This window comes from Podarcis liolepis (assembly GCF_965112155.1).
Source record: "Podarcis liolepis genome assembly, chromosome: 3".
NCBI classification, from domain to species: domain Eukaryota; kingdom Metazoa; phylum Chordata; class Lepidosauria; order Squamata; family Lacertidae; genus Podarcis; species Podarcis liolepis.
In genome coordinates, this window is record NC_139557.1 from 55,619,226 (window position 1) to 55,642,215 (window position 22,990).

General features: G+C 46.5%; 1 protein-coding gene across 5 annotated transcripts; it reads left to right on the plus strand.

The window, feature by feature from the left end:
- Positions 1-2,959: 2,959 nt before the first annotated feature.
- VGLL2 (vestigial like family member 2) lies at positions 2,960-21,257 on the plus strand. Of its 5 annotated transcripts, none has more exons than XR_014524776.1 (5): positions 2,960-3,238; positions 8,568-8,877; positions 18,029-18,535; positions 19,421-19,514; positions 20,113-21,257. XR_014524776.1 is itself a non-coding variant. In XM_083497914.1 (5 exons), exons 1-4 carry the CDS (start codon positions 3,158-3,160, stop codon positions 19,453-19,455), a joined length of 933 nt encoding a protein of 310 aa, XP_083354040.1. In that variant the 5' UTR covers positions 2,960-3,157; the 3' UTR covers positions 19,456-19,457; positions 20,113-21,257. The 5 variants fall into 5 exon arrangements, 4 of the variants coding, with proteins under 4 accessions (XP_083354040.1, XP_083354041.1, XP_083354038.1 ...); XM_083497914.1 differs by having other exon boundaries at positions 19,421-19,457; XM_083497915.1 differs by having other exon boundaries at positions 19,421-19,457; positions 20,272-21,257.
- The last annotated feature ends 1,733 nt before the right edge of the window (positions 21,258-22,990 follow it).

A 22,990-nucleotide genomic window follows, 5' to 3' on the forward strand; every position in this document is an offset into this window, starting at 1 on the left:
GTTCGCAGGATCCGTAGCGAAGTGGGGTGAGCAGCACGGTGCTGTGAATCGACTGCTATTTCCACAGAGTGAAGCCGCAGAGCCATTGCTGGAGAGCGCTGACTTTTTCCTGTGAACAACTGGACTTAAAAAGCCCAAGGATTAAGGCTTTCTGGGAGATGATCTACAACGAAATGAAAAAGGTATTTAAATATACCTTTCTGAAGAAACCAGAGGCCTTTCTCCTGGGCATGGTCGGCCAATTGGTGCCAAAGAAGGACAGAACTTTCTTTATGTATGCCACAACAGCAGCAAGAATACTTATTGCAAAGTATTGGAAGACACAAGATCTACCCACTCTGGAAGAATGGCAGATGAAGGTGATAGACTATATGGAACTGGCGGAAATGACTGGCAGAATCCGAGACCAGGGAGAAGAGTCGGTGGAGGAAGATTGGAAGAAATTTAAAGACTATTTACAGAAACATTGTAAAATTGATGAATGTTAGAATGATGTTGGAATGAATCTAGGTGATTTTAGCAAAAATGTATCAAAGATTTAAGAAAAATAGACTGTTAATTGGTGAAAAGAGGGAAAGTAAATTTATATCAAGATCAAGATAAATTTTCAGGATAAAAATTTTTAAAAGAGGGAAAAGATTTGCTGAAATGGATAATTGAATTAGAATACAAAAAAGGGAGGTGTGAGGAGGTCAGGGAAACAAGCAAATGAAAGATAAGCTATGGGAAGGTTCGATTTGCTTTTTTCTCTTTTTTCTTTTGTTTTTAATTGTCTCTATTTTTTATTTTTTATTGTGATGTGTTGGTTTTGTTATTGTTTAATTTGGTGTTTTTTCTTTTGTCTTTTTGTAAACTTAAAACTTTAATAAATACTATTTTTAAAAAAAAACAAATTGGGCCCCACTGGCCAGCCGAGTCTGATAGTTGCTGGGCCTGAGTTGCCCTGCCCTTGCATGAAGTCTTGGGTTTACAATTTTGGGAGAGGGGAGACTGCCCGCTGGGGAGCAGGAGGGCTGGCGAGGCCCCCTAGATTAAGAGACCCTAGGCTTCAGCCTACTTAGCCTATACATAAATCCAGCACTGGCTGCAGTGTCAGTCAGGGGTATCCTTGGCAAAATGCAGTCCAGTGGGTTCATAGGTGAATAGCTGTTCCTTTTCCTCCCCCTCCTCCTAGTTAGATGGCAGGTGGTGGCAGCTGCTTCCATCACCAGTCTTGGCCATGCAAGTGAGTGGCAATGCCTGTTAAGAGTACCAGCTGCTGCTGCCAGCACAGCTGCCTACAGAGACAGGGCAATCAGTGGTCATGGCTGCTATTCTTTGCCAGCCACTACAAGGGTCACTGGTTGCAAGGAGCAGGGATAGAAGAATTTTGTCAATTTTGGTTCTTTCCATTTCTCATTTTTCCAGTTCCGTTCTCCACATTTTGCAGAAATCTGTGAGTTTGTTTCTTTTAATCCTCATGAAAATTCATCACATCACCATTTTTGTGTGAACTTCTCTTATTGAACACATGGTCATATGCAGTTTTGACCCATGTACACATTTTTGCAAGCAATTTTCACTGATCCAATGCAATTTTCTATGTTATTTTCCCTAATATATTCATTTTAAGCACACCTACAACATATAAATTTTTGTAAACATATAAATTTTTGACTGGAGAACTGCATTGCAAAATTTGGATAAGTGCAAATTGTGCAGGATAGCTGTGCTTTGGTGGGGGGGGATTAGATTGTAGGTCTGTGGGTAGGGACTGTCTTGTTTCTATAGCATGTAAGCCACTTTGGGAGCCTTTTTGGCTGAACAGCAGGGTGCAAATGCTCTAAATAAAGAAAGACTGTTTCAGAAAGTGTGAATCTGATAGATTTGGCTTTAAATGCATACCGTATTGAATTTCTCCTCCATCCCTAACAAGGAGCATCCATCCCCGATGCTACCTGTACACCTCTCTCTCTCTCTCTCTCTCTCTCTCTCTCTCTCTCTCACACACACACACACACACACACACACAGTGTCTGCTGCTACTCCTAGCAGCAGGTTGCTGCTCGCTCACCCACCTGGGGCAGATGGCAAGCAGAAGTAGCAGCTATTCACTGCCCTGGGCACAAGGAGAAGGGGACGACAGAGGACGAAATGGTTGGACAGTGTTCTCGAAGCTACCAGCATGAGTTTGACCAAACTGCGGGAGGCAGTGGAAGACAGGAGTACCTGGCGTGCTCTGGTCTATGGGGTTGCGAAGAGTCGGACACGACTAAACGACTAAATATAATGAATGAGTCTCTGCCACAGCAGAGATGTGGTGTGGAAGGAAGCAATATTCCCCCCAGGAGGCAAATCTTGCCGCTGAACAGAATCCTCCAGATATTCAGCTCGTGTTCGTTGCTTTCTCTCAAATACTCTGCTCTAGTACATGCAGCTTAAAGAATCAGAATTGCAGAGTTCTATTAATCGATTCCTGCGTCCTGGCCGCATTCCCTCCTCATAGTCTGCTTTTATATATGCGTTTATTATTTTTAGACTGCAAGTTAGGGACTGCCTGCTTTGACTGCACGTGATGCGCTCTGTGGACCTTTCGGTCTGAAGAAACAAACAACATTTGGACCAGTTTTTCCTCCGAGGCATCAATCGCCCTTCTTCCTGCCTATATTACCTGCTTGCCTGCAGCCTCCCCTTGGTTCCCCCCACCGCACACACAATGCAAAGCACGTGCACAGAGGGGCGGGATCTACCGTCGCTCTGGCGATGGGCTCCGAACGCACCAGGTGCCCCCCCCCCACCCCCGGCACAGGAAAAGGCGCGACGTCTGTCCTGGCAGCGGCTCGAGGGAGGCCTGTCACAGAGCAACCGGGCAGAGGGGCGCGCGTGCGCGCTGGGCGCTTTCCCATTGGCCCGCGGCCGCCCCGCCCCCGCCTGACGCCGAGCGTGCGGTTTAAATGCTTCCCGGCTGGCGCCCGCCGCGCCTGTTCCTCGTGGGCGCGTGGACTGGCGCTGCGCTGGCTGACGGCGGCGGGGCAGGGCCAGGCTCCCTTCCTCCCGCGAGCTTCCTTCCCCGCCCCTTCCTTGCTCGAGGGGCGGGCGGCCCGATCGGAAAAAACCCCTATGAAGCCGCCGGGCCAGAATTGACGCTCCGCTGCCGGAGTCGCGGCTGCCTTTCGCCATGAGCTGCCTGGATGTGATGTACCAAGTCTATGGTCCTCCCCAGCCGTACTTCGCAGCCGCCTATAGCCCTTACCACCAGGTAAGTCGCCGGGGCGGAGGGTGGGTGGGTGGGGGAGGCGGGGAAGCCCCGGGCACCGTCGAGGAGGTCCACTGGCCTGGCATATACTCTGGCATGGTTCAGTTGGTAGAGCATGAGACTCTTAATCTCAGGCTCGTGAGTTCGAGCCCCACATTGGCCGAAAGATTTCTGCATTGCAGGGGCTGGACTAGATGATCCTCGGGGTCCCCTCCAGTTCTATAATTCTACCTCGAGCTTGGCACAATAATGCGTCGCGGGTGACTTATGAGCGCAGCCGGAGGAATCGGGGGGGGGGGGAGGTGAATGGAATCCTGGGGCTCAAGTTCTTGTATCGCTCCATTTCCCGCCCCACTCGTATTCGCTGGATGAATAATAGAACTGTAGAGTTGAGAGTCTCAATGGAGCGCCAGGGTCATCTAGTCCAACCCCTTGCAGTGCAGGAATCTCAGTTTAGGTCATACATGACAGGTGGCCATCCAAACTTTCTTAAAGCCTTTCCAATGAAGGAGAATCCACCACCTCTCGTGGCAGCCCGTTCCACTGTCGAACAGCTCTTACCGTCAGAAAATTCTTGGGCTGAAACGCAAATGGACCGCGGTCCCCTCGACTTCTGGGGGAATTGAATTAGCAAATGGTTCCGTTTTAGTCAGGCTTGTGGTGATTTTATTTTGGTTTTCTTTGCAAACGTGTTCATGTTCGGAATAGGAAGTGCTCTCGAGATGGCGGGTGGGGATGTTTCGCAGCGAGCTCAGCCTGCCCGCCAATTGGAATTAAAACTATATTACCCATGGACACCAAAGGTATTTAAACTTGTTTTCAGGAATGGGAGAACGACTGTAATGGTTAGAAGTGTTAATGAGATTGTAACAGGAGTTGGAACAATAGTTCAGCCACTAATTCCAGAGGTGGCTTTTGGAATTCCATTTTTACCTCGTTCTTCGCAGCCGTATGTGCAGGAACGCTGGCCTTCCTTGCGAGGATGTCGTAAGCTAACAGCGTGGATTGCTTTGGACTCGGAATACGTTGTATAAATGCAAACTATCCCAAATGATTATTTTATTTTTAGAAACCTGTGAGAATCGCTTCCTGCAATTTCGTTCTCTCTGGCCATTGCAATTTTCAGTGAGCTTTTATCTTTTTTCGGTTAATTTCCTAAGCTGAGCAGGCGGGACGCGCTCTGCAGCTTTTTGTAAGAAAGTTCAGAACTCTGGACTCGGAAGTAGCAAAATGTTTCAGCCCTGTTCGTTTGCATGCAAAAGGCGCAGCGATAAATCCGAGACCGGCGCCTTCACTTGCCCCTCGCTTCGTTGTTGCAAATAAGAGAAGCAATTCGTTTTCATTTCCGTCGCTAGAGCAACCTTCCTTGAATCAAGGAAATCTGAATTGTATTGCGTCGGTAGCTAACGTGCCTTTTTAACAAATGTGAGTGGATTGTTGTTGTTGTTTGGGGGGTTTTTTGTTTGTTTTGCTAGAAATAAATTCTGGTTCTTGAAGAGTTCAGATAAAAATAAGATATCATTAAGTGAAAAAAAAACTGTCAAAATGCGGAAATATTGCCTTCCATTTAAAGCCCGTCTTGGACAGCAAAAGAAATTCAAAATTGTTTCATTGTGTCGGGCGGAATAGAAATTCAGTTTGCAAGGAAAACTGAAACTCAGCATTAAAGGAAGAGATAGCAGGCGACATTGAGTCCGACACTCTTTCTGTATTTCATGACCGTCTTAAATGGAACAGGCCCAACAATCCTAGCCGTTTGCTTCCAAATAAATGTGGTTGATAACGCGAAGTTAGGCTCTGCAGGACGCAGCCGGCGGCTAAGTCAATTTAGTTCACTTTGAAATCCTTAGGAACGTCTGCCCCGTCGATTCAGGTTCCGCCATAAAACGAATGAATGTCAGGTAATAGTTCCACGAGTTGCTTCCTTCCTTCAGAGATAACGTCCCAAGCGTAGCCCTCGCTATTCTTTCCTCTTCCCACCGATGTATGGAGAATAATGCTTGTAATTCTTAATTTGTCAGGCTCCTGATTCTCAGATAGTTCTGCAAGGCCGGTCAGAATAGGGTCCCTTGAGAAAGGACCCAGTTCTCTATGCCGACTCCCTGCTGTGGCGGCACCTGGCTTCTGAAGCACCTTGATTATTAGTAGGATTTGGAGATCGCGGTACCTAATTTTCTTTCCCCGAGACTGTATTAAAAATGGGACATTTCTGATGACCCGTCTGGGGAGACGGACAGGAGTGACTTGTCCAAGCCGATGCGCCTGATGCTTTGCCACAGTAACGAAGCAAAGAGAAGGAAAGCTTCCTGCCCCGAGGACCTTACAATTGTGCATTCCAGGCGAGGAGGTGCAGCTCGAGGAAATGGGAAGGTCACTCAGCAGAGGAAGAGTCCCTTTTGGTTTGTCAGTCTTTCGGCAGAGTGAGGAGCGGGAGATGCCGCTCTCAGGGCCCTCCGTGGTGGCGAAAATGGAGCGAATGAAAAATAATTTGCTGGGCTTTCTGGGTGCCGGTCCCTCCCTCCAATATCTGCTGCTTGGAGTGGGAGGCCGGTCAGCGCAGGGATTGAGGCAGGCGTGGGTCAGAATACGCTCCCAAATCGCTCCAGCATAAGGAGAGTCCTTCTGGATCAGGCCCACCGCGCTATGTCGCACCGTGCCCAACCAGATCCTCTGGGAAGCCCCCAAGCAGGCCAGGAGGGCAGGAGTCCTTCCCTCCTCCTCCTGCCCCCCCAACCCAAGACTTCTGGCCGTGCAAGTAGCCCTTGTGGCCAGTAGCCACTGACTGACGGCTCCGCGAATGCATCTATCGCCCTTTTAAAGCCGCTCTGCTCCTGAGATGGCCACGTCGTAGCATAATTAAATCGCAGAAATCTAGAGAGCGGCGAGCCTGGCTGCTTTGCCTCCCGCCCCCTCCAACGTCTTCTTACTCTCCCTCCAGGACTTTTGCGCTGTGTCCGAATCCAATTATTCATTTTGCATTTTGATGGCCCTTGACGGAGGCGGCGGCAACAGCAGCAGCAGCTGCAGACACGCTAACCGCGGCAAAGCAAACGTGGAGAACATTTAGCAGGCCTTAGAGATCTCTCTCTCTCTCTCTCTCTCTCTCTCTCTCTCTCAAAGAACCCAGTGAAAAATAATCTGGTCCCGTCGGAAATGCCTCTCTCTCTCTCCCCGTGCCAAGCGGGCGCTGTTCTTCCCAAACCGAGTTCGAGTCCTGGCAGTTGCTTTCCCGCCGCCTCTTGCTCCTACTAGCACTAAGCTCAGAAAATAGTCTTCCCAGTGTGGACCACATGTTTAAAACAACATCTTCCTCGCGCCCACTTCGTGGGACTCGCCGTTTCTCGGGTTTTTAGTTTTCCTTCATTTGGTTTTAAAAAGGTTGAAGCTCCAGGGACCCTTCACTAAGAGTAATTTCACGCGAATAACCAGGTTCAGGGCGATCTCTGGCCTGCCATTCCGGTCTCTTAGAATCAACAGGGCTTTTTGCTGTTGGCATAGTTTTATTTTGTTTAAGAAACCAAAGTACACGAACATCTTCTGGATTTCGATCTGCATTGTGCCCCATTCAGACATTGTTAAAGCGCAGCGCTTTCGTGCGCGAGGTAGTTTGTGGTTGTTGTTTTTTATTTTACGATTCCTCCTGGTGTTTTCCCTTGAATTTGGACACTTGGTGTCACCTCTTATCTTTAAGAAGGAATGGGATTCTCCGCCTGCTCCAGCTGCCTCGGGCTAGCTTGGAAGCGGGAGGCCGCGGACGTCTTCTCTCCTGCCTGCGGACGTCGGCCGTTGCCTGGTCCATTTCCACCCCGGTCTTGCTTTTGTTTCCCCGCTCCTCTTGCAAAATACGGATCGGAGCGAGCAGGAGCGGTGCCTTCGCTTCTGTCCGGCCCGCGCGGCTGCTTTCCGAGGGCCTTTATCAGCGGCGCGTCGGCCTCCGCTAGCCAGGCACGTCGCCAAGTTTTCCGCCGGCGCTGCGTGCTGCGAGCGAAGCGCGCTAGCCAAACAGAGAAACCCGGAGCGCGTTGCTTCTTGCTGCTCTCCGCTGGCCGCAGCCCTCCAAGCCCAGGGAACTGGGTCAGTTTGCTTCGATTCAAAGTGTACGCTTTGAGTAGGAAGAGAGAGCTTCTTCCCCTCCAGAGAAAGGGACGGGGCAGCTTGCTGCGATCCAGCAGCTCCTTCAGCCAGAACCGTTGGAGCAAAGCTTCTCCTGCCTGAAAGGTTTGTGGATCGGGAGATTGTAAAACCTGACTGAGGCGCAAACCACAGTGTCCCAAATCTGCCCACTAATGAAAGGCAAAGCTTGCCTTCTCAGGAATCCGTGCTTTTCAGTGTTGTGTTCACATGTCCCTTCTACCCACCCCTTGTTCACCAGGCCTCCACCTGAGCGTATAAAAGAGCCAGAGTAGGTCAGACACCTGCAGACAGTTTAGACGTGTAGAGTGTTGGTTTCCCGTCCCATCCCCAGCTTTTTTATTTTTTTTAATGGCCCAGCAGCCCTTTGGCAAAGCAATAGCAATGAGAGTTTTTGTAGCCAAAGATACTTTCAGTCTAGGATAACAATAAATCATACCACCAGTCATTGATCAAAGTGCTAAATTGAATTTGTTTGTTTGTTATGGCGTGCATGGTTCTCTCTTTCTCAGTACAGTGGTACCTCAGGTTACATAAACTTCAGGTTACAGACTCCGCTAACCCAGAAATAGTACCTCGGGTTAAGAACTTTGCTTCAGGATGAGAACAGAAATCGTGCTCCGGTGGCGCAGCAGCAGCAGGAGGCCTCATTAGCTAAAGTGGTGCTTCAGTTTAAGAACAGTTTCAGGTTAAGAACGGACATCTGGAACGAATTAAGTACTTAACCTGAGGTACCACTGTATTCTTCTCCCAACAACCCTGTGAGATAGCTTAGCATCTAAGAGACTGTGACTGGCTCAGGGAGCTTCATGGCTGAGTGGAGATTTGAGCCCTGGTCTCTCAAGTCCTAGTCCAACCCTCTAAGCACTACACCACACTGGCTCTGAATTTCATTACACACATTTTTATAAGTTATGTATGTCTATCAGTCCACCAGCCCAATCTATGCATGCTTTCCTCCTCCAGACCTCATTCCCTTCTGATGCACAGAGAGGGGCTCCTACATGGGTGGGTTTGTAGAAAAGACTGGGGATTGTTGCATTTCATTTATTTATACACAAAAACTGGGGTTGAGGGGCAGAACTTTTCTGCTGCCTCATTGTCCTTGAAATGCAACTGTTTGGCAGGGGAGCCACTGGCACATTTCCGATGGGCAGGCATGTGTGCACAGACCTTGATTGCCTTTTGCTCTCTTCCACAGAAACTAGCCTTTTACTCGAAGATGCAGGAAGCCGCGGAAAGCGCCAGCACAAGCGGCAGCAGTGCCAGCAGCTCCTTCTCCAGCCACACTGCCTCTGCCAGCATCAAAGAGGAAGAGTGCAGCCCAGAGAAAGAGCGCCCCCCGGAGGCCGAAGTCATCAATTCCAGATGCGTCTTGTTCACCTATTTCCAAGGGGACATCAGTGCTGTGGTGGACGAGCACTTCAGCCGAGCCCTCAGCCAGCCCAGCAGCTACTCGCCCAGCAGCTCCAGCACGAAGGCTGCCATGAGGAGCTCCAGCTCTTGGAGGGGTGAGCTGATAAGCCTCTTGGCCCTGCAGGACCCTTGCTGCCTGGTCTGTCTGCGCCTGCACTAGGAAACTCTTTGAATCTGGCTTAACTACTGGTGCCTTCCCAGCAGGGAACTAGGGAGCTTGGGAGAATTAGCACACGATGTTGTGCCACTATAGCCATAAGGTGTGGTAGCTGTTGTTGAAAGCCAAGCAGCTCAGGGGAGCAGCAGTGACCTGGATACAGACTTTGAATGGGATCTAATGCTTTGAAGCAAGGGGCATTTGGTACAACCTAGGTGTGCTGCTCACCTGTGAATAGATGTGTTCAGCATAACCCACAGAGTTCTATGTCTGCAGTGGGGAAAGTGTGGAGTGGCTGGGGCAGAATTATATCGCATGTGTGCAAACATAATGGCTGAAACATTTTCTCCAGGGATATCTGTTTATAATCACCTATAAATTAGGAAGGGAGCCAAGACAATAAAGATTGTGTACACAGTACCAGCTTAAAACACAGCTAGTCCTTCTTTTTCCCAATTTGGATCAAAGCTGGGGCTTTTTGAGGGGGGAAGAGATGCATCAAAACAATGTACTTCATAAGCAATGGCAGGATATATATGGCTAACATCGTGGGTATACCACTTTCCAAACTAGGAGTGGGAACACACTGGATGCATAGTAAACAGAAGTGTGTACACAGCCTCAGACTATATCATTGATTTGGCCTTATGTGACTTAGTCCCAGGATAAGGGTATATAGGATCACAGCTTTGATGGTCTGTAGTAGCTACTCTGATAAATGAATCCAGGAATAATCGTATTCACCAAGGCTGTAATCCTGTAGGCTCACTTGGGAGTTAGTGACGCATAAGTTGCATTCAACTCAATGGGCCTTATCTATGAATAAATGGCAGCCTGCAAGAATCCACAAACAAACTTTAAGTGGAAGTAATGAGGGCATATATTTCATCTTTTGTGCCTTGCTTCCAAAACAGTGGGGGAAGGAAGCAATGAGCCACAAAAACATTATTATCAGATTCCCAACACTAGATGCTTTGAATGCTCTGAGTAAAGGACGTAGGCCAAGTCAGATTAGGCTCTTCTAAACCCTATTGATCTTAATAGAACAGTTAAGTGTGTGAAACCTATATGAAGCCTCCATATACAGACACAGTATATCACTGAAACTATTTGCGGGGGGGACGGGGGACTCTTTGCCTTCTTGCTCTGCTTGTGGCCTTCTGATAGCAAGCATCTGGTCAGCCACTGTGTGAAGAGAGATGCTGAACGAGAAGGCTGTGTTTGATCCTGCAGGGCACTTCTGTAGTTGGTAAAAATACAAAGAGGCAAAACCAGCTGCTTCCCTGCCCATGGGGGTCACTGGAAGTTGGAGGACCAGGTACCTATAGCTATATCTGCTGGAGTACCCTCATCTATACATCTCTTAAAGGCACAGGAGCCCCATGTTCTGTGCTGTTTGACAGTGCAACCCTACTCAGAAGGAAGCCCCACTGAGTTCAGTGAGGTTTACTTCCTGGATTACAGCCTAAATCTTTTCTACTGCAAAAGGTGGGTTGTGTATGATGTGTTTTGAATTGTCCTGTAGGTCCATGAACTTCTATGCATATGAATAAAAGGGAATTCTATTCTAGAATTCTATTCTATATAGAAGAGAATATAGGAGAGGTAGAACTTTTAAAGAAAAACAGGCCAGGGGTGCATCCACACTGGAATTTGTTTTGGGATGGGTTCTCTCCCTGCATGCAATTTTTTCTGAAGTTGCCATGTCACCTTTGACATGCCAGTCCATGCTTTATTCAATTTAATCTAGATCTAACCTTTCCATTTGCCTTTAAGTATTTTCTTTTTTCTTTTAAAAAAGTGCCGATTGCCAGCATCACATTTATCTCAATAACCTTCTTGCAAACTAAACCCTGTCTGGCAATGCAATGGTAGCTAGTAGAGCACCTGTTTTGCCTGCAGAAGGTCAAATCCCCAGGTCGGGCTGCAAATGTCCCTCGTCTGAATTGAGAGTCTCTCCCAATCATTGTGGACGATTCTGATCTAGCTGGACCAAAAGTTCGCCTCAATCCAAGGCAGCTGCCTGTGAAAGGTGATGTTTCTCTTACTAAATTCTCCAAGCTGATACATTTCTGCTCACACATATTGGATCAAAAAGTGTGTAGTTTTGAAAGCACAAGTTTAATCCAGTTTAAAATTTTAACCTTACCTCTTTATACATTTGCAAAGTTTGCATTATTATTATTATTATTATTATTATTATTATTATTATTATTAAAGTTCCACTTTCTGGAATTTACAGGGCCAAACTCTTCACGGGGGAGGGGAGAAATGAATTTACCCCCTTTCCTGCCAAACCAAAAATCCCTGACGAGGGGAACTCAGCTGCCGGAATTTCAGAAAGACAAAACAAATGGCCCAGCGAAGTCTCCCTGGAGCAGCTGCCGGGCCGAGAAGGGCAGAGGACTGCCCTGCCCTTTGTGGCCCCCAAGAGGCCGTTGTCAAGAAAATCTCGGCAGCCCCTCGGGGAGCGCAACTGGGGGAAGGGAGAAACAAGCTGGGGCGTCTGCGCCCGGGCGATCGAGACCAGCATGCCGGAGGCTTGGGCCGCGCCAGCGCCGTGAGCCGCCGCTTGAGCTGCAGCAATTAGCAGCGGATTCCGTTTCTCTTTCGGCGGCGAAAAGCGGCGCTTGTTAATTCCTGCATATCAAGCAGCTGTTAAAGGAACAGGGGCAGGAGAAGGATGGTGATTTGGGGGTTATTGGGTTTTTAAAAAACCTGAACACGAGAAAACAAGACTTATTGCAGGAGGACACGTGGCTGGGTTGCTCTCTAACAATTTACATAGAGATCAGTAACATTATTATAACACTAGTTACCGGTAGGTAGCCGTGTTGGTCTGCTGTAGTCGAAACAAAATTTAAAAAATCCTTCCAGTAGCAACTTAGAGACCAACTAAGTTTGTTATTGGTATGAGCTTTCCTGAAGAAGTGTGCATGCACACGAAAGCTCATACCAATAACAAACTTAAGTTGGTCTCTAAGGTGCTACTGAAAGGAATTTTATTATTATAACAATACAGTATATTTATTTATACCCCGTATTTCCCCCTGACCAGGGACTCAAGACGGTTTACAGATAAAAATAAGAACAGTTCAAAACATGGGGAGGAGACGCCAAGCATTTAAAAACAACAACCAATTAAACATTGGTGTAATTAAAAGAGAGAGAGAGAGAGAGCGCTTGCAAAACTATCCATTTTCACCCTGGAAGCAGCTCTTCTGAACCCCATGGGGGTTTACTTCCAGGCAGAGAGATCACAGGATCGTAGTATCAACTTCCTTTTTAAAAAGGGATCTTGCATGGGACTGGTTAATTTCGGGATTAATATTCTTCTCTCTAAAGAGCGATCGGGAGGCGACAGGTCGCAGCAACAGACAGTCCCCTTTGACCAACAGACACCCCAGCCCCGTAACAGCCGCCGACGTGGCGCAGGGGACATAGGGCGCGGGAAAATGCATGGAGGCAAATAGGGAAGAGCGTCTTAATTCAATGGGGAAAGGAAACGAATCCGGCAACGCAGAAGGCGAGGGAGACGCCGGATAGGGAGAGAGGCTGGGGTTTTCCAGGTGCGCAAATCGCACATTTAAGAACGGGGTTTTCTTTCCAAGGCTCTAAGAAACGAAAAATCCAATCTGCCCGATAAAGGCAAAGGAAAAGCCCCCAAACAAAACTTTTGAGAAGAAACTCAATGGGATGCAATACTATTTACTTCTGAATAAAAAGACGTGGGATGCAAAATGTAGCCGCCTCATCGCCAAACCTGTTAGGCTACTTGGAGAGAGCAAATATTTTTTTTGTCCCCCCCAAATATTACTTAATGCTTTTTAAGTCCGGGTTCCTGGCGTTGTAGGAATAAGGCGATCCTGAAGCAAAAATATAGAAAGTAAGTGATTTTAAATAGTTGTAGGAATGCTTTTGCAGCAACGGGTGTTCCTGTCTGGAATCCTCTGGAATTATGGCACGTAGCTTACCGGAGGAGAAATCCCATCGAATTCGCAGACTCTGGAGTAAATGCAAGTGTAGAATTGCACGGGCTAACGGCACAAGTATGTGTACTTTCACTCTGAAGGAATTGTTCAGCAATGAAAGGTACCCCATAAAATGTGCGCTTAGGACAGCCCGCTTAAATTCAAGTACTTAACAAGCCGGAGTCACAGACTGGGGGTCTCATTCCCTCTCCATTCAATTCCAAGGTGTTTGGTTTAATATGGATAATGGGGCCTCCCCTCGCCTTTTCCCACCTTTTTGGCTAGGCCGGATGATGCCAAGCAACGACTTCTGGGAGAGAGAAAAAGTTGGATTTTAGACCACGCATTCACTCTCGATTCATGGCTCTTGCTGGGTTTTTAATCATTTTTATAAGCGGACAGGGTAATGAACAATAATAACTAATTGCTATCTTAGTTATTACTAATTAGTGTGATAACTAATTGCTTTCTTTTTAGAAAGAGGCAAATCTTTAAAATTGGCAATTAATTCTCAACTACCATCACCTTTTTAATTTTTCTTTTATTTTTTAAAAATGGTGCCTGTATTCTGAAATACTGCACCGCAGTATATGGCATTTTGTAGTGAAGAAAGAGATGGCTGGGGTATTTCTGGATACACTGGGTGATGCTCTCTAAAAATCAATACGGAGTATGACACCATGGGCGTAGCCTAGGGGGGGCAGCTACCCCCCAATCAATACAAACCTGAAGTTCTGCCCCCCGTAACAAAAGCCTGCCCCCCTAACAAAAATCCTGGCTACGTCCATGTATGACACACTTGGATATCAAAGCACAGTCTCAGCAGCCAGGAAACAAGCTACTGAAAAGAAGAAATCTCGAAATTCAGCAATATTTGTCTAAACGCGGACATCACCATTCCAGAGATGTTTTCGCAGAAGTCCCAAAGTCAGGCCGCAGCCCCATACCTGGGAGCGACCCTCACTGAATTACTTCCGAGTAGCCATTCTTTGCAGACATCACTTTCTCGAAGTAAACATGCTTCCACTGGGTTCCAACTTCTGTTTCCCCGGCTAGTTAGAATCATGAAGGGGCCACGAGGGTCATCTAATCCACCCCCTGCAATGTACGACTCTTTTGCCCAACGTGGGGCTCGAACCCGCGATCCCGAGACTCTCATGCTCCCACCTCACTTTGCTCGAGGGTTTTCCAGATCGGAAGTGCAAATTCGCTTCTTTAGTGCGCTTCTGCATCGCCCTTCAGCAATGCGCAAAAACTGGGGCAGAAATCGCCCTTGGAAAACTTGCAAAATCTCGAACCTTATGGGGAGCAGCGGTGCGGTCAAGGGGCAGAGATCCAGCAAGGGGTCCCGGTCAGCGGGATGGAGCAGACGGGTCCGCGGACGCAGCAGGTCTGCTTTCCCCACTTTGGGAAGTAAGTTTAGCGAAGTGATAGACAGGTTACCCTCTGGAAGAGCTCCACCGCCATTACGTCCAGCTTGGGTCCCAGGCTGTTGCTGGACTACCACTCCCATCATCCCTAGTTAGAAGGACCGGTGGCCAAGGGATGATGGGAGTTGTAGTCCAGCACCACCTGGGAACCCAATCCCAGGGACAGCTTAATCCTTTCTGCTCGGCCCCGATCCCCACTCAAATGCCTCCTGGCGAGTGGCGAGTTGAAGGGCTGACAGAGAAAGGAGTCCATGGCAGACTCTGTGACTCTAAAGGGCCCTTCCGTGGGACCGCAGCAGCCCTCCAAAATCAGGGGCTTACAGGACGCAGCGTGTCACCTCGGCCCCAGACACTCATAATTCTGCTTGAAGCCAGCAGTTAAGGGACACGATCCGATGTACGTTTTTTCTTAAAGAAGTTCCGCAACTTTCCCGCGTACTCGAATATTTTGCAGGGTAGCCCTGGTAGGAAAGCAGGTATATTTTGCAGGGTATTTTTCAGGGTAGCCTCTGATCAGCGATTGCTTTGGTCGCGATTTGAACGCCCGAGGAGCCACTAAGGGTTGTTTTGGATACACACAGGATGCCGTTGTCTCGAGCTGCAGCCTGATCTTAAGCCATGCTTCTTCAGAAACATTTCCACGGGGCTTGCTTCCGAGGAAGCGCGCGCAGGATTGCAGGCGCAAAGCGTCTTCCCGCCCTGTTTAAAAATAAAATAGATGAGAACCATGCCTATAATGAAGCATAGTTAAGCTGCAAGGGTATTATTTGAGAGAAATCTGCAAGCTCCCTCATGACCTTACTGTGAATGCAGATCTTCCATGTTGAGACTTGATCATGAGAAATCCAAACCCCCGCTTACTCTCTTAGCTCTCAAGGTGTCCTTGGTTAAAGCCAGCGGTTATCCTGCAACCTAATGGGATCCTTGTGGTGGCTGCATGAGATGCGACCCCCCCCCCCCCATGGTATACTTAACACATAAAAAAAAGTGTGTGTAGAATGTAATTTAGATTTTATCACTATGGGATTCTGTGAGAATAATCCCAAGGATAATCTCTTGAGATCAGATGTTGTTAGGGTTCTGTTATCTGCCTCAAGGTTCATTGACAGCTGAGATTGTCTGTTGCTCCGTGGGAATCAAATTGCTAATGAGCTCTTGAGAATCATGGGTTGCTCACGGTGTGGATCTCTTCTGGAATCAAGGGTTCAGTGCACTCTCTTTCTAAAAAGATTCACCAGGGTGGAGTTAAGTTTCTGGAGGACTAGAGACATTTTTATTTTATTTTTTGAAAGATGCCAATAATACTTCTTAGTTAGGAAAGTGCAGAATATATTTCCTTTTGACACAAGACACCAAGCAACTCATCTGTGCTCATGTCATATTATTCAACCAATCTTCTTAATGCCGGACAGAATACAAAAGTAAACTCATGTTACAATTCAGCCAATTTCAATAAAGATATATACATGGATGTAAAGGATGGAGTTAAGTAACAATGGAACATAAAAAGCAAGCTATGATCATTCCGTTTCAGTTCTGAATGAATTGCCACAGAAAATGGGATGTATCCATCCTCAGTCCTAATCACTGTAGACCCATTGAGATCAGTGGACATGATGACTAACTTAAATCAAAATAAAAAAATTCCTTCCAGTAGCACCTTAAAGACCAACTAAGTTAGTTCTTGGTATGAGCTTTCGTGTGCATGCACACTTCTTCAGATACACTGAAACAGAAGTTGCCAGATCCTTCTATATAGTGAGAGGTTGGGAGGGGTGTTACTCAGAAGGGTGGTGGGAATGGGAGATAGGCAGATAGCTGGGAGAGCCTGTTGACGACTCTTAACGACTGTAATAGGTCTTACAGGAGAAGGCAAGGGGTGAGGAGGTGAGAAATGGTTTAGTCATGTATAGTGAGATAAGAATCCAATGTCTTTGTTCAGCCCAGGTTTTTCCATTGTTTTAAGTTTGGTAATGAGTTGTAATTCAGCAGCTTCTCTTTCCAGTCTGTTTCTGAAATTCCTTTGTACTAAAACAGCTACTGCAGTTTTACTACAGTTTTACTACAAAGGAATTTCAGAAACAGACTGGAAAGAGAAGCTGCTGAATTACAACTCATTACCAAACTTAAAACAATGGAAAAACCTGGGCTGAACAAAGACATTGGATTCTTATCTCACTATACATGACTAAACCATTTCTCACCTCCTCACCCCTTGCCTTCTCCTGTAAGACCTATTACAGTCGAGTCGTCAACAGGCTCTCCCAGCTATCTGCCTATCTCCCATTCCCACCACCCTTCTGAGTAACACCCCTCCCAACCTCTCACTATATAGAAGGATCTGGCAACTTCTGTTTCAGTGTATCTGAAGAAGTGTGCATGCACACGAAAGCTCATACCAAGAACTAACTTAGTTGGTCTTTAAGGTGCTACTGGAAGGAATTTTTTTATTTTGACTATGGCAGACCAACACGGCTACCTATCTACTAACTTAAATCAATAGATTGTCAGCTTGCGTCTTGCATTTCACTGCAATTTAATGCCAAACTTTACTCTCCCCGTCCCGTTACTCCTATGTGTATCTGCCAAATAGAACTGCATTTCATGTACCTGACAACATGGACTAAGATCCACACAAACTTTTGCCATAATAAATTGGTTAGTTTTTAACGTGCTTCTAGGGTCTTGGTTGGACATTCTAGCCAATGTGGATTTTAATGCTTATTTTGTATTTTGACATAGGCTTTACATGATGCAAGGGTAAAATCAACATTAGGGTTCCTTCTAAGACTTTCAATCGCATACCAGCAAATTCAGGTTGTGCAATTAAAGCTGATTCTGAGCTTTTGTGAAACAAACCCACTTCCCCACAATATCTGACTTTTTACACTAAGGAAATGGGCAGGGAAATGCACTCAGTGAGATAACAGTGGCTTGATGCAACATCATCCAATCTCACCACAGAAAAGTCAAGGCGAATGCTCATCAAGCAGCTGATGTAGCCTAATCTCTCCACAAACAAATCAGGTTGAATGCTGGTTAATCAGGTCATCTGGAAGCTCATCCAGACTTCTTTTTGTGCCACGTTTCTAGACACAGGTCCATGCTTTAAAGCTTCTTGTCCCTCCCCAGCGCTTTCCCCACAAAAACATGTTCTTTCCCGCTGAATTGGACCAAACAGCAATCCACAGAAAACCTGAATTGCTGTTTGTCCCAATTCAGCATTAAAGAGCAGGTTTCCCCAAGGTAAGTAGTGGGAGGAGGGAGCGCTTGAACACAGAGCTTTAAAATGAGGACCTGTTCCTAGAAAGTGTGGAGCAAAAGGATGAGTGTGGATGAGCCCTTAGTCATGGTTACAGCTGACCAATTGAAATTGCCTATTAAAAGCATCACTGGTAAAAATGGCATTGGCCTTTATAATTCAAGGGACTCTTTTTTTGGAAGAGCACCCTTCTATTCTTGATGTGAATCAGAAAAAGAGGTTGATGGCCAGGGTGAAAGTCCAGGAGAGGGGCTAATCTGAAGACCCTTTTGGCGAAACAATTTGCCTTGGAAAAAGGATACAGGAAGGATGCTTATCTAGAAAGCACATGCATTATTAGTAGGAGTCCTTGTGGTTAACGGAATGGATGGACATCACACCTTTCTGATGCGGCTCTGATGTCCTTCTCCACCTTCCTTTGTTCAGATGGATCATTCCCCATGAGCCAACGCAGCTTCCCACCTTCCTTCTGGAACAGCACGTACCAGCCCTCTTCAGTGCCTGCGTCTCTGGGCAGCCCACTGTCAGCCACTGCCCACAGCGAACTGCCCTTTGCCACAGCGGACCCTTACTCTCCAGGCTCGCTGCACAGTCACCTCCACCAGGGGCCCCCGGAGCCCTGGCACCCTGCCCATCACCACCATCACCACCACCACCACCCTTACATTGGAACACAGAGCTCAGCCTACCCTCGACCCACCGCTGTGCACGAGGTCTACGGCCCTCACTTTGACCCTCGCTACGGCTCCCTGCTGGTGCCCGCCGCTTCTGTGCGCCCCCACCGCCTCACGCCCGCCTCAGTGCCCACGCCCGTCAGCCCTCCGTGCGAGCTGGGCAAGAGTGAGCCTGCCACTTCTGCGTGGACAACGCCAGCACCTTTCGCCAGTCCTGCAGGGGAAATGGCACAGAGTTTAGGCCTCAATGTGGACACAGGTAAGGCCTGGCAGGTGTAGCTTTCTGTTTCTGTCCACCCACCCTTTTCTCACATCCTGAATACTGTGTGTGTGTGTTCGTCATCAGTAAGGTCCCCTTGCTCTACCCCAAATAAATGCAAATAGCAGAATAAACAGTAAATAGAATACAATTCCTGCCCTCAGTCCTTCTCAGAGGTCCAGAGAGGCAGGGGCCACTTCCAGCTTTTGAGGTCCTTAGCCATAATTAAAAAAAAAATTAAAGGCGACACATGAAAACAAAGTAAGGCACCAAACAGAAACAGAGTGAGACATAAAACTGAGTTATTTATTTCTAAACTTAACAGGTGCTTTTCTTGCCTTCCTGTAAAAAATAATAATAATAATAAAAATGCTGTAATTATCAAGAAAAAAAATCTAGCTTTCGTACAATGATATTAAGTGTAGTGTATCCATGCAAACACTCTTGCCCCGTAGCTGAATGGTGATAGTTCTGTAGCTGCTTCAACACATCATAGGTGGGCTCACTTGAAGCCACGGATACAGGCAAACTGAGAAAAATAGGTAATATGATTGTGATATTAGGAAACACACCGGAGAGCCCAAGTTCAAGTATTCCTTGATGCAACTTATTATTCAGCCCTCAGTGTCCACAAGTTATCCACAACTATCTTAGGGAGTATGTTCACAAAATGAACATAACCTTTCCTCAAGAAACTTTCAGTTTTTAACAAATTCTTGATAGAGAATATGTTTTCTTATTAGAGGAGATGTCTACTATGTGTTTTCCATGAAATACAGATATTACTATTTTAATTTTTAGTTTAGTGGGTGTGCAAACTTGGGTAACATCTCTCTCTCTCTTTCTCTGTGTTTGTCTCTCTCTCTCTTTCTTTCCCTCTCTAAGGAAAGAATTCTGGATTCTACAATTCAAAAGACTAAGGGTGAAACCAATTATCCCTGTAGGGGCCTAGTTGTAAATAAAACTGGTCACATCTCTTGTGAGTCTCTGTTGCATTTATTCCCCAAGCAGGGATGACTCCAAGGGGTAGCAACAATGGATCCAGGTGCTCCCCCTCCAAATGTTTCCCACTTCCCCCTTTGCTCCCCTAATGTGTATTTTTATGGAGTTGCTCCTGTCCTTGAGCTCTGTAGTATAATTTTCTAAATTGTCACCATCCTCTTAATAAGCCTGTAGGGTGAGCTCTTTGTGTTTGTGAGGGCTCATCATGGCAACCCATTGTTAATGCCTAGTTTATAGTCAAGTCACCTCTCTGTTTAGAAAATGTTTGATTCAATTCCAAGTGCCCATTTTTACAGATGTGGAACTAAAGGTGAGGGACAGTGCCAAAAGCGGATTTCCACCAGGATTCCCTAAATTCTCTTGTGAAGCTATCCATTTGGACTTGGGTTTTCCTTTTATTTCGAGAGTGCGTTGCTATGCTTTTAGATAGGTTACCTACCCTTTCAAGAAAATGGTGGTGGTTGTCTTTTCCCACCCCTGCCACATCCTTATATATTTATACCCCTCCCCCTTTTCTGTTTTATTTTATTTCCATTTTCTCTTTCTCTTTCTCTCTCTCTTTTCTCTGTTCTCAGGTTTACAGCCTCAGGATAAAAGCAAGGACCTCTATTGGTTTTAGACCTGCCCTTCCACCTTTTCTTCTTCCCCTCTAGTCAGATCTCTGCCTAAGTAGGACTGGTGGTGACAGAGCTGAATCGAGTCGATTTGTAACAGCTTCTGATCTTGGTTTACAGCTCGCCGTTATTCCTTCTGTGGTGGATCCCTCCTGAGCTGAACTGCTGATTCTAAAGCGTTCCCAACCACCCCAAAACTCCATCTTATTTGTCCCCCTCCATCTTTCAGTATCTCGTGTCACATTTCAAGGACAAGAACACGGGCAATTCAGTGGGAGTTAAAAGCTGCTTAGACTTCAACTTTCAACCAACAGGACCTAAGATGATGATGGGGTGATGATGGGGTTTGGCACCCTCATCCATGAACAGTGGCCAGGCCATTCTAAAGAATCAAGAGAAACAAAGAAGGACGTTGAAATTGCTGACTTTAGGAAGCAAAAAAGTGTTTGCTGCCGGCAGGATGGCATGGGCTTTTCTTTTTGACTGACATTTTAAAAAAACAAAACACCTCCACAGTCCTTTTTCAAAGCAGCATGAGAAGATATTCAGACGTTGTAAATGGGATTGTTGTCCTTTCCACTGTAGAAACAAAGAAAGGAATTCTAAACTCCTAGGCACGTTTGGGATTTTTTTTCATTTTTTTTAATGGAGAGACCTTTCAGTCTTCAGCATGGTGATGAGTGGCAAGTGACTAGCATAGGCCACCTGCCCTCCCGGCTTACACAAATGCAGCTGTTCAAGAGACAACTGTTCAAATTCTAGAAACTTGACAACTAAGGTGGCACTTCTCCGAGTTTGGCACAACAATTGCATTGGATAATGCATCCATCCATATGTGTATATATAAGGTTTTTATACAAGGAACGTTTTATGTTGAAAGAAGAGACCCTTCAAAAAAGAAAAGAAAAGGCTCCACAAGTAACAACTGGAGAAAATTGGGGTGGGGGAGTAATTGGATAGACAAAGGGCCCCATTTAATATGAATGCTCACTGTATGTATCTTTCTAGTGGTCAGTGACTGGGTCTCTCTTCTCTTCTTTTTTGAAGGGACATATATGAGATGTTTATTTGTAGGAAAGTTGAATTAAAGATGTCTCCTTTCACCATCTGATTGTATGAGTTTTGCAAGCAAAACAGACTGGAGATTTGGTGTGCCCAGAACCTGAATGTGTTCAACAGTCAACATTCTCCATGTTCAACTGAGAAGAAACATCCCCGAGGTTAATGTTTTACAAGGGTTTTGTTGGTGTGGGTAATGTTAAAAATACAAGAGCCCCGCTGGATCAGGTCAAAGGCTTATCTAGCCCAGCATCCTGTTTTTGCATAGTGGGCAAGCATAGAAAATCCAAGAGCAGGGCATGAGGACAGTAGTGTTCTCCTGCTGTGGTCCAGAAACATTATTCTGCTGTCATGCAGGTATGCTGCCTCCAATCCTAGATGCTGCCTATAGCTACTATGGTCAGTAGCCAGTGATATCCTTAACCTCCATGTTTTATTTGAAGCCAGCTAAAGTGGAGGTGCTTGACACAACCTGTCGCAGCAAATTCCACAATTTAACTATACAGTGTGTAAAAGAAGTATTTAAAGTGTCTGCTCTGAATTTTCAACTGATCAGTTTCCTTGGATGACCCCAGATACCTGCAGAGGAGAAAAGCATCACTCTCTCCACATCATGTGTAGTTTTGCAAACCTCTATCATGTCCTCTCTCACTCATCTTCCCCCCTCTAAGTTCAAATGTCCCAAAGATGGGAAACTGCCTTATACCACTTCAGGCCACTGGTCCATCTCACTCAATATTGTCTGCACACTGACTAGCAGCAGCTCTCCAGGGTTTCAGGCAGAAATCTTTCCCAAACTTACTTGGAAAAGGAGTTACGATATTGGCAGTTTTGATTCCTTTTCAATGATCCTTAGCATGGAATTCAACCTTTTCACAGCTGTGACACACAGGGTCAGCATTTCATTTGACTGTCTCCCACAATGCCAAGATCTCTTTCCTGGTCGGTCATCACCAGCTGAGCCCCCCAGCAGTGTGTATGTGAAATTAGGATTTGGGGGGGGGGGCAATATCCATCACTTAAGCTGCAATCCTGTACACACTTACCTGCTACTAAGTCTCCCTGTACACAGTGGGACTTAACTTCAAGTAAATATGCATAGATTTGCACAGCCAATATGTTTTGCTGGAGTGGGTCAAAATATTCACCCCAGGCAAGTGGTAAAACAAATACCTAAATTCTGGGGCAGCTCGCTATGGTAGATGACAATGAAAAATTTCCAGCTGTTGTCTGTGCTTCCAAGCCCTAACCATATTTAGAAAGAAATGAGATTGGGCTACAAACTAAACAAATTTACTAAAAAGTAAAAGGTAAAGGACCCCTGGACAGTTAAGTCCAGTCAAAGGCGACTACGGGGTTGTGGCGCTCATCTCACTTTCAGGCCGAGGGAGCCAGTGTTTGTCCACAGACAGCTTTCTGGGTCATGTGGCCAGCATGACTAAACCACTTCTGGTGCAATGGAACAATGTGACAGAAATAGGAGTGCATGGAAACACCGTTTACCTTCCTGCCACAGCAATACCTATTTATCTACTTGCACTGGCGTGCTTTTGAACTGCTAGGTTGGCAGGACCTGGGACAGAGCAACGGGAGCTCACTCCATTGCGGGGATTCAAACCGCTGACCTTCCAGTCAGCAAGCCCAAGAGGCTCAGTGGTTCAGACCACAGCGCCACCCGCGTCCCCACTGAAAGCATGTGCTGGACTGCCCTGTCAGTGGGCAAGATTCTGCCAAACCTATTCCACCAGCCTGCTTTCCGTCTGCATCATGTGTGGCTATC

What these genes read in the sequence shown, in the direction of transcription:
- VGLL2 (XM_083497912.1), top strand. Translation starts at nt 3,158, where the DNA reads ATGAGCTGCCTGGATGTGATGTACCAAGTCTATGGTCCTCCCCAGCCG. An exon ending in CCTATAGCCCTTACCACCAG is followed by an intron (nt 3,239 to 8,567) that starts GTAAGTCGCCGG and finishes TCTCTTCCACAG; the next exon opens with AAACTAGCCTTTTACTCGAA. An exon ending in GAGCTCCAGCTCTTGGAGGG is followed by an intron (nt 8,878 to 18,028) that starts GTGAGCTGATAA and finishes TCCTTTGTTCAG; the next exon opens with ATGGATCATTCCCCATGAGC.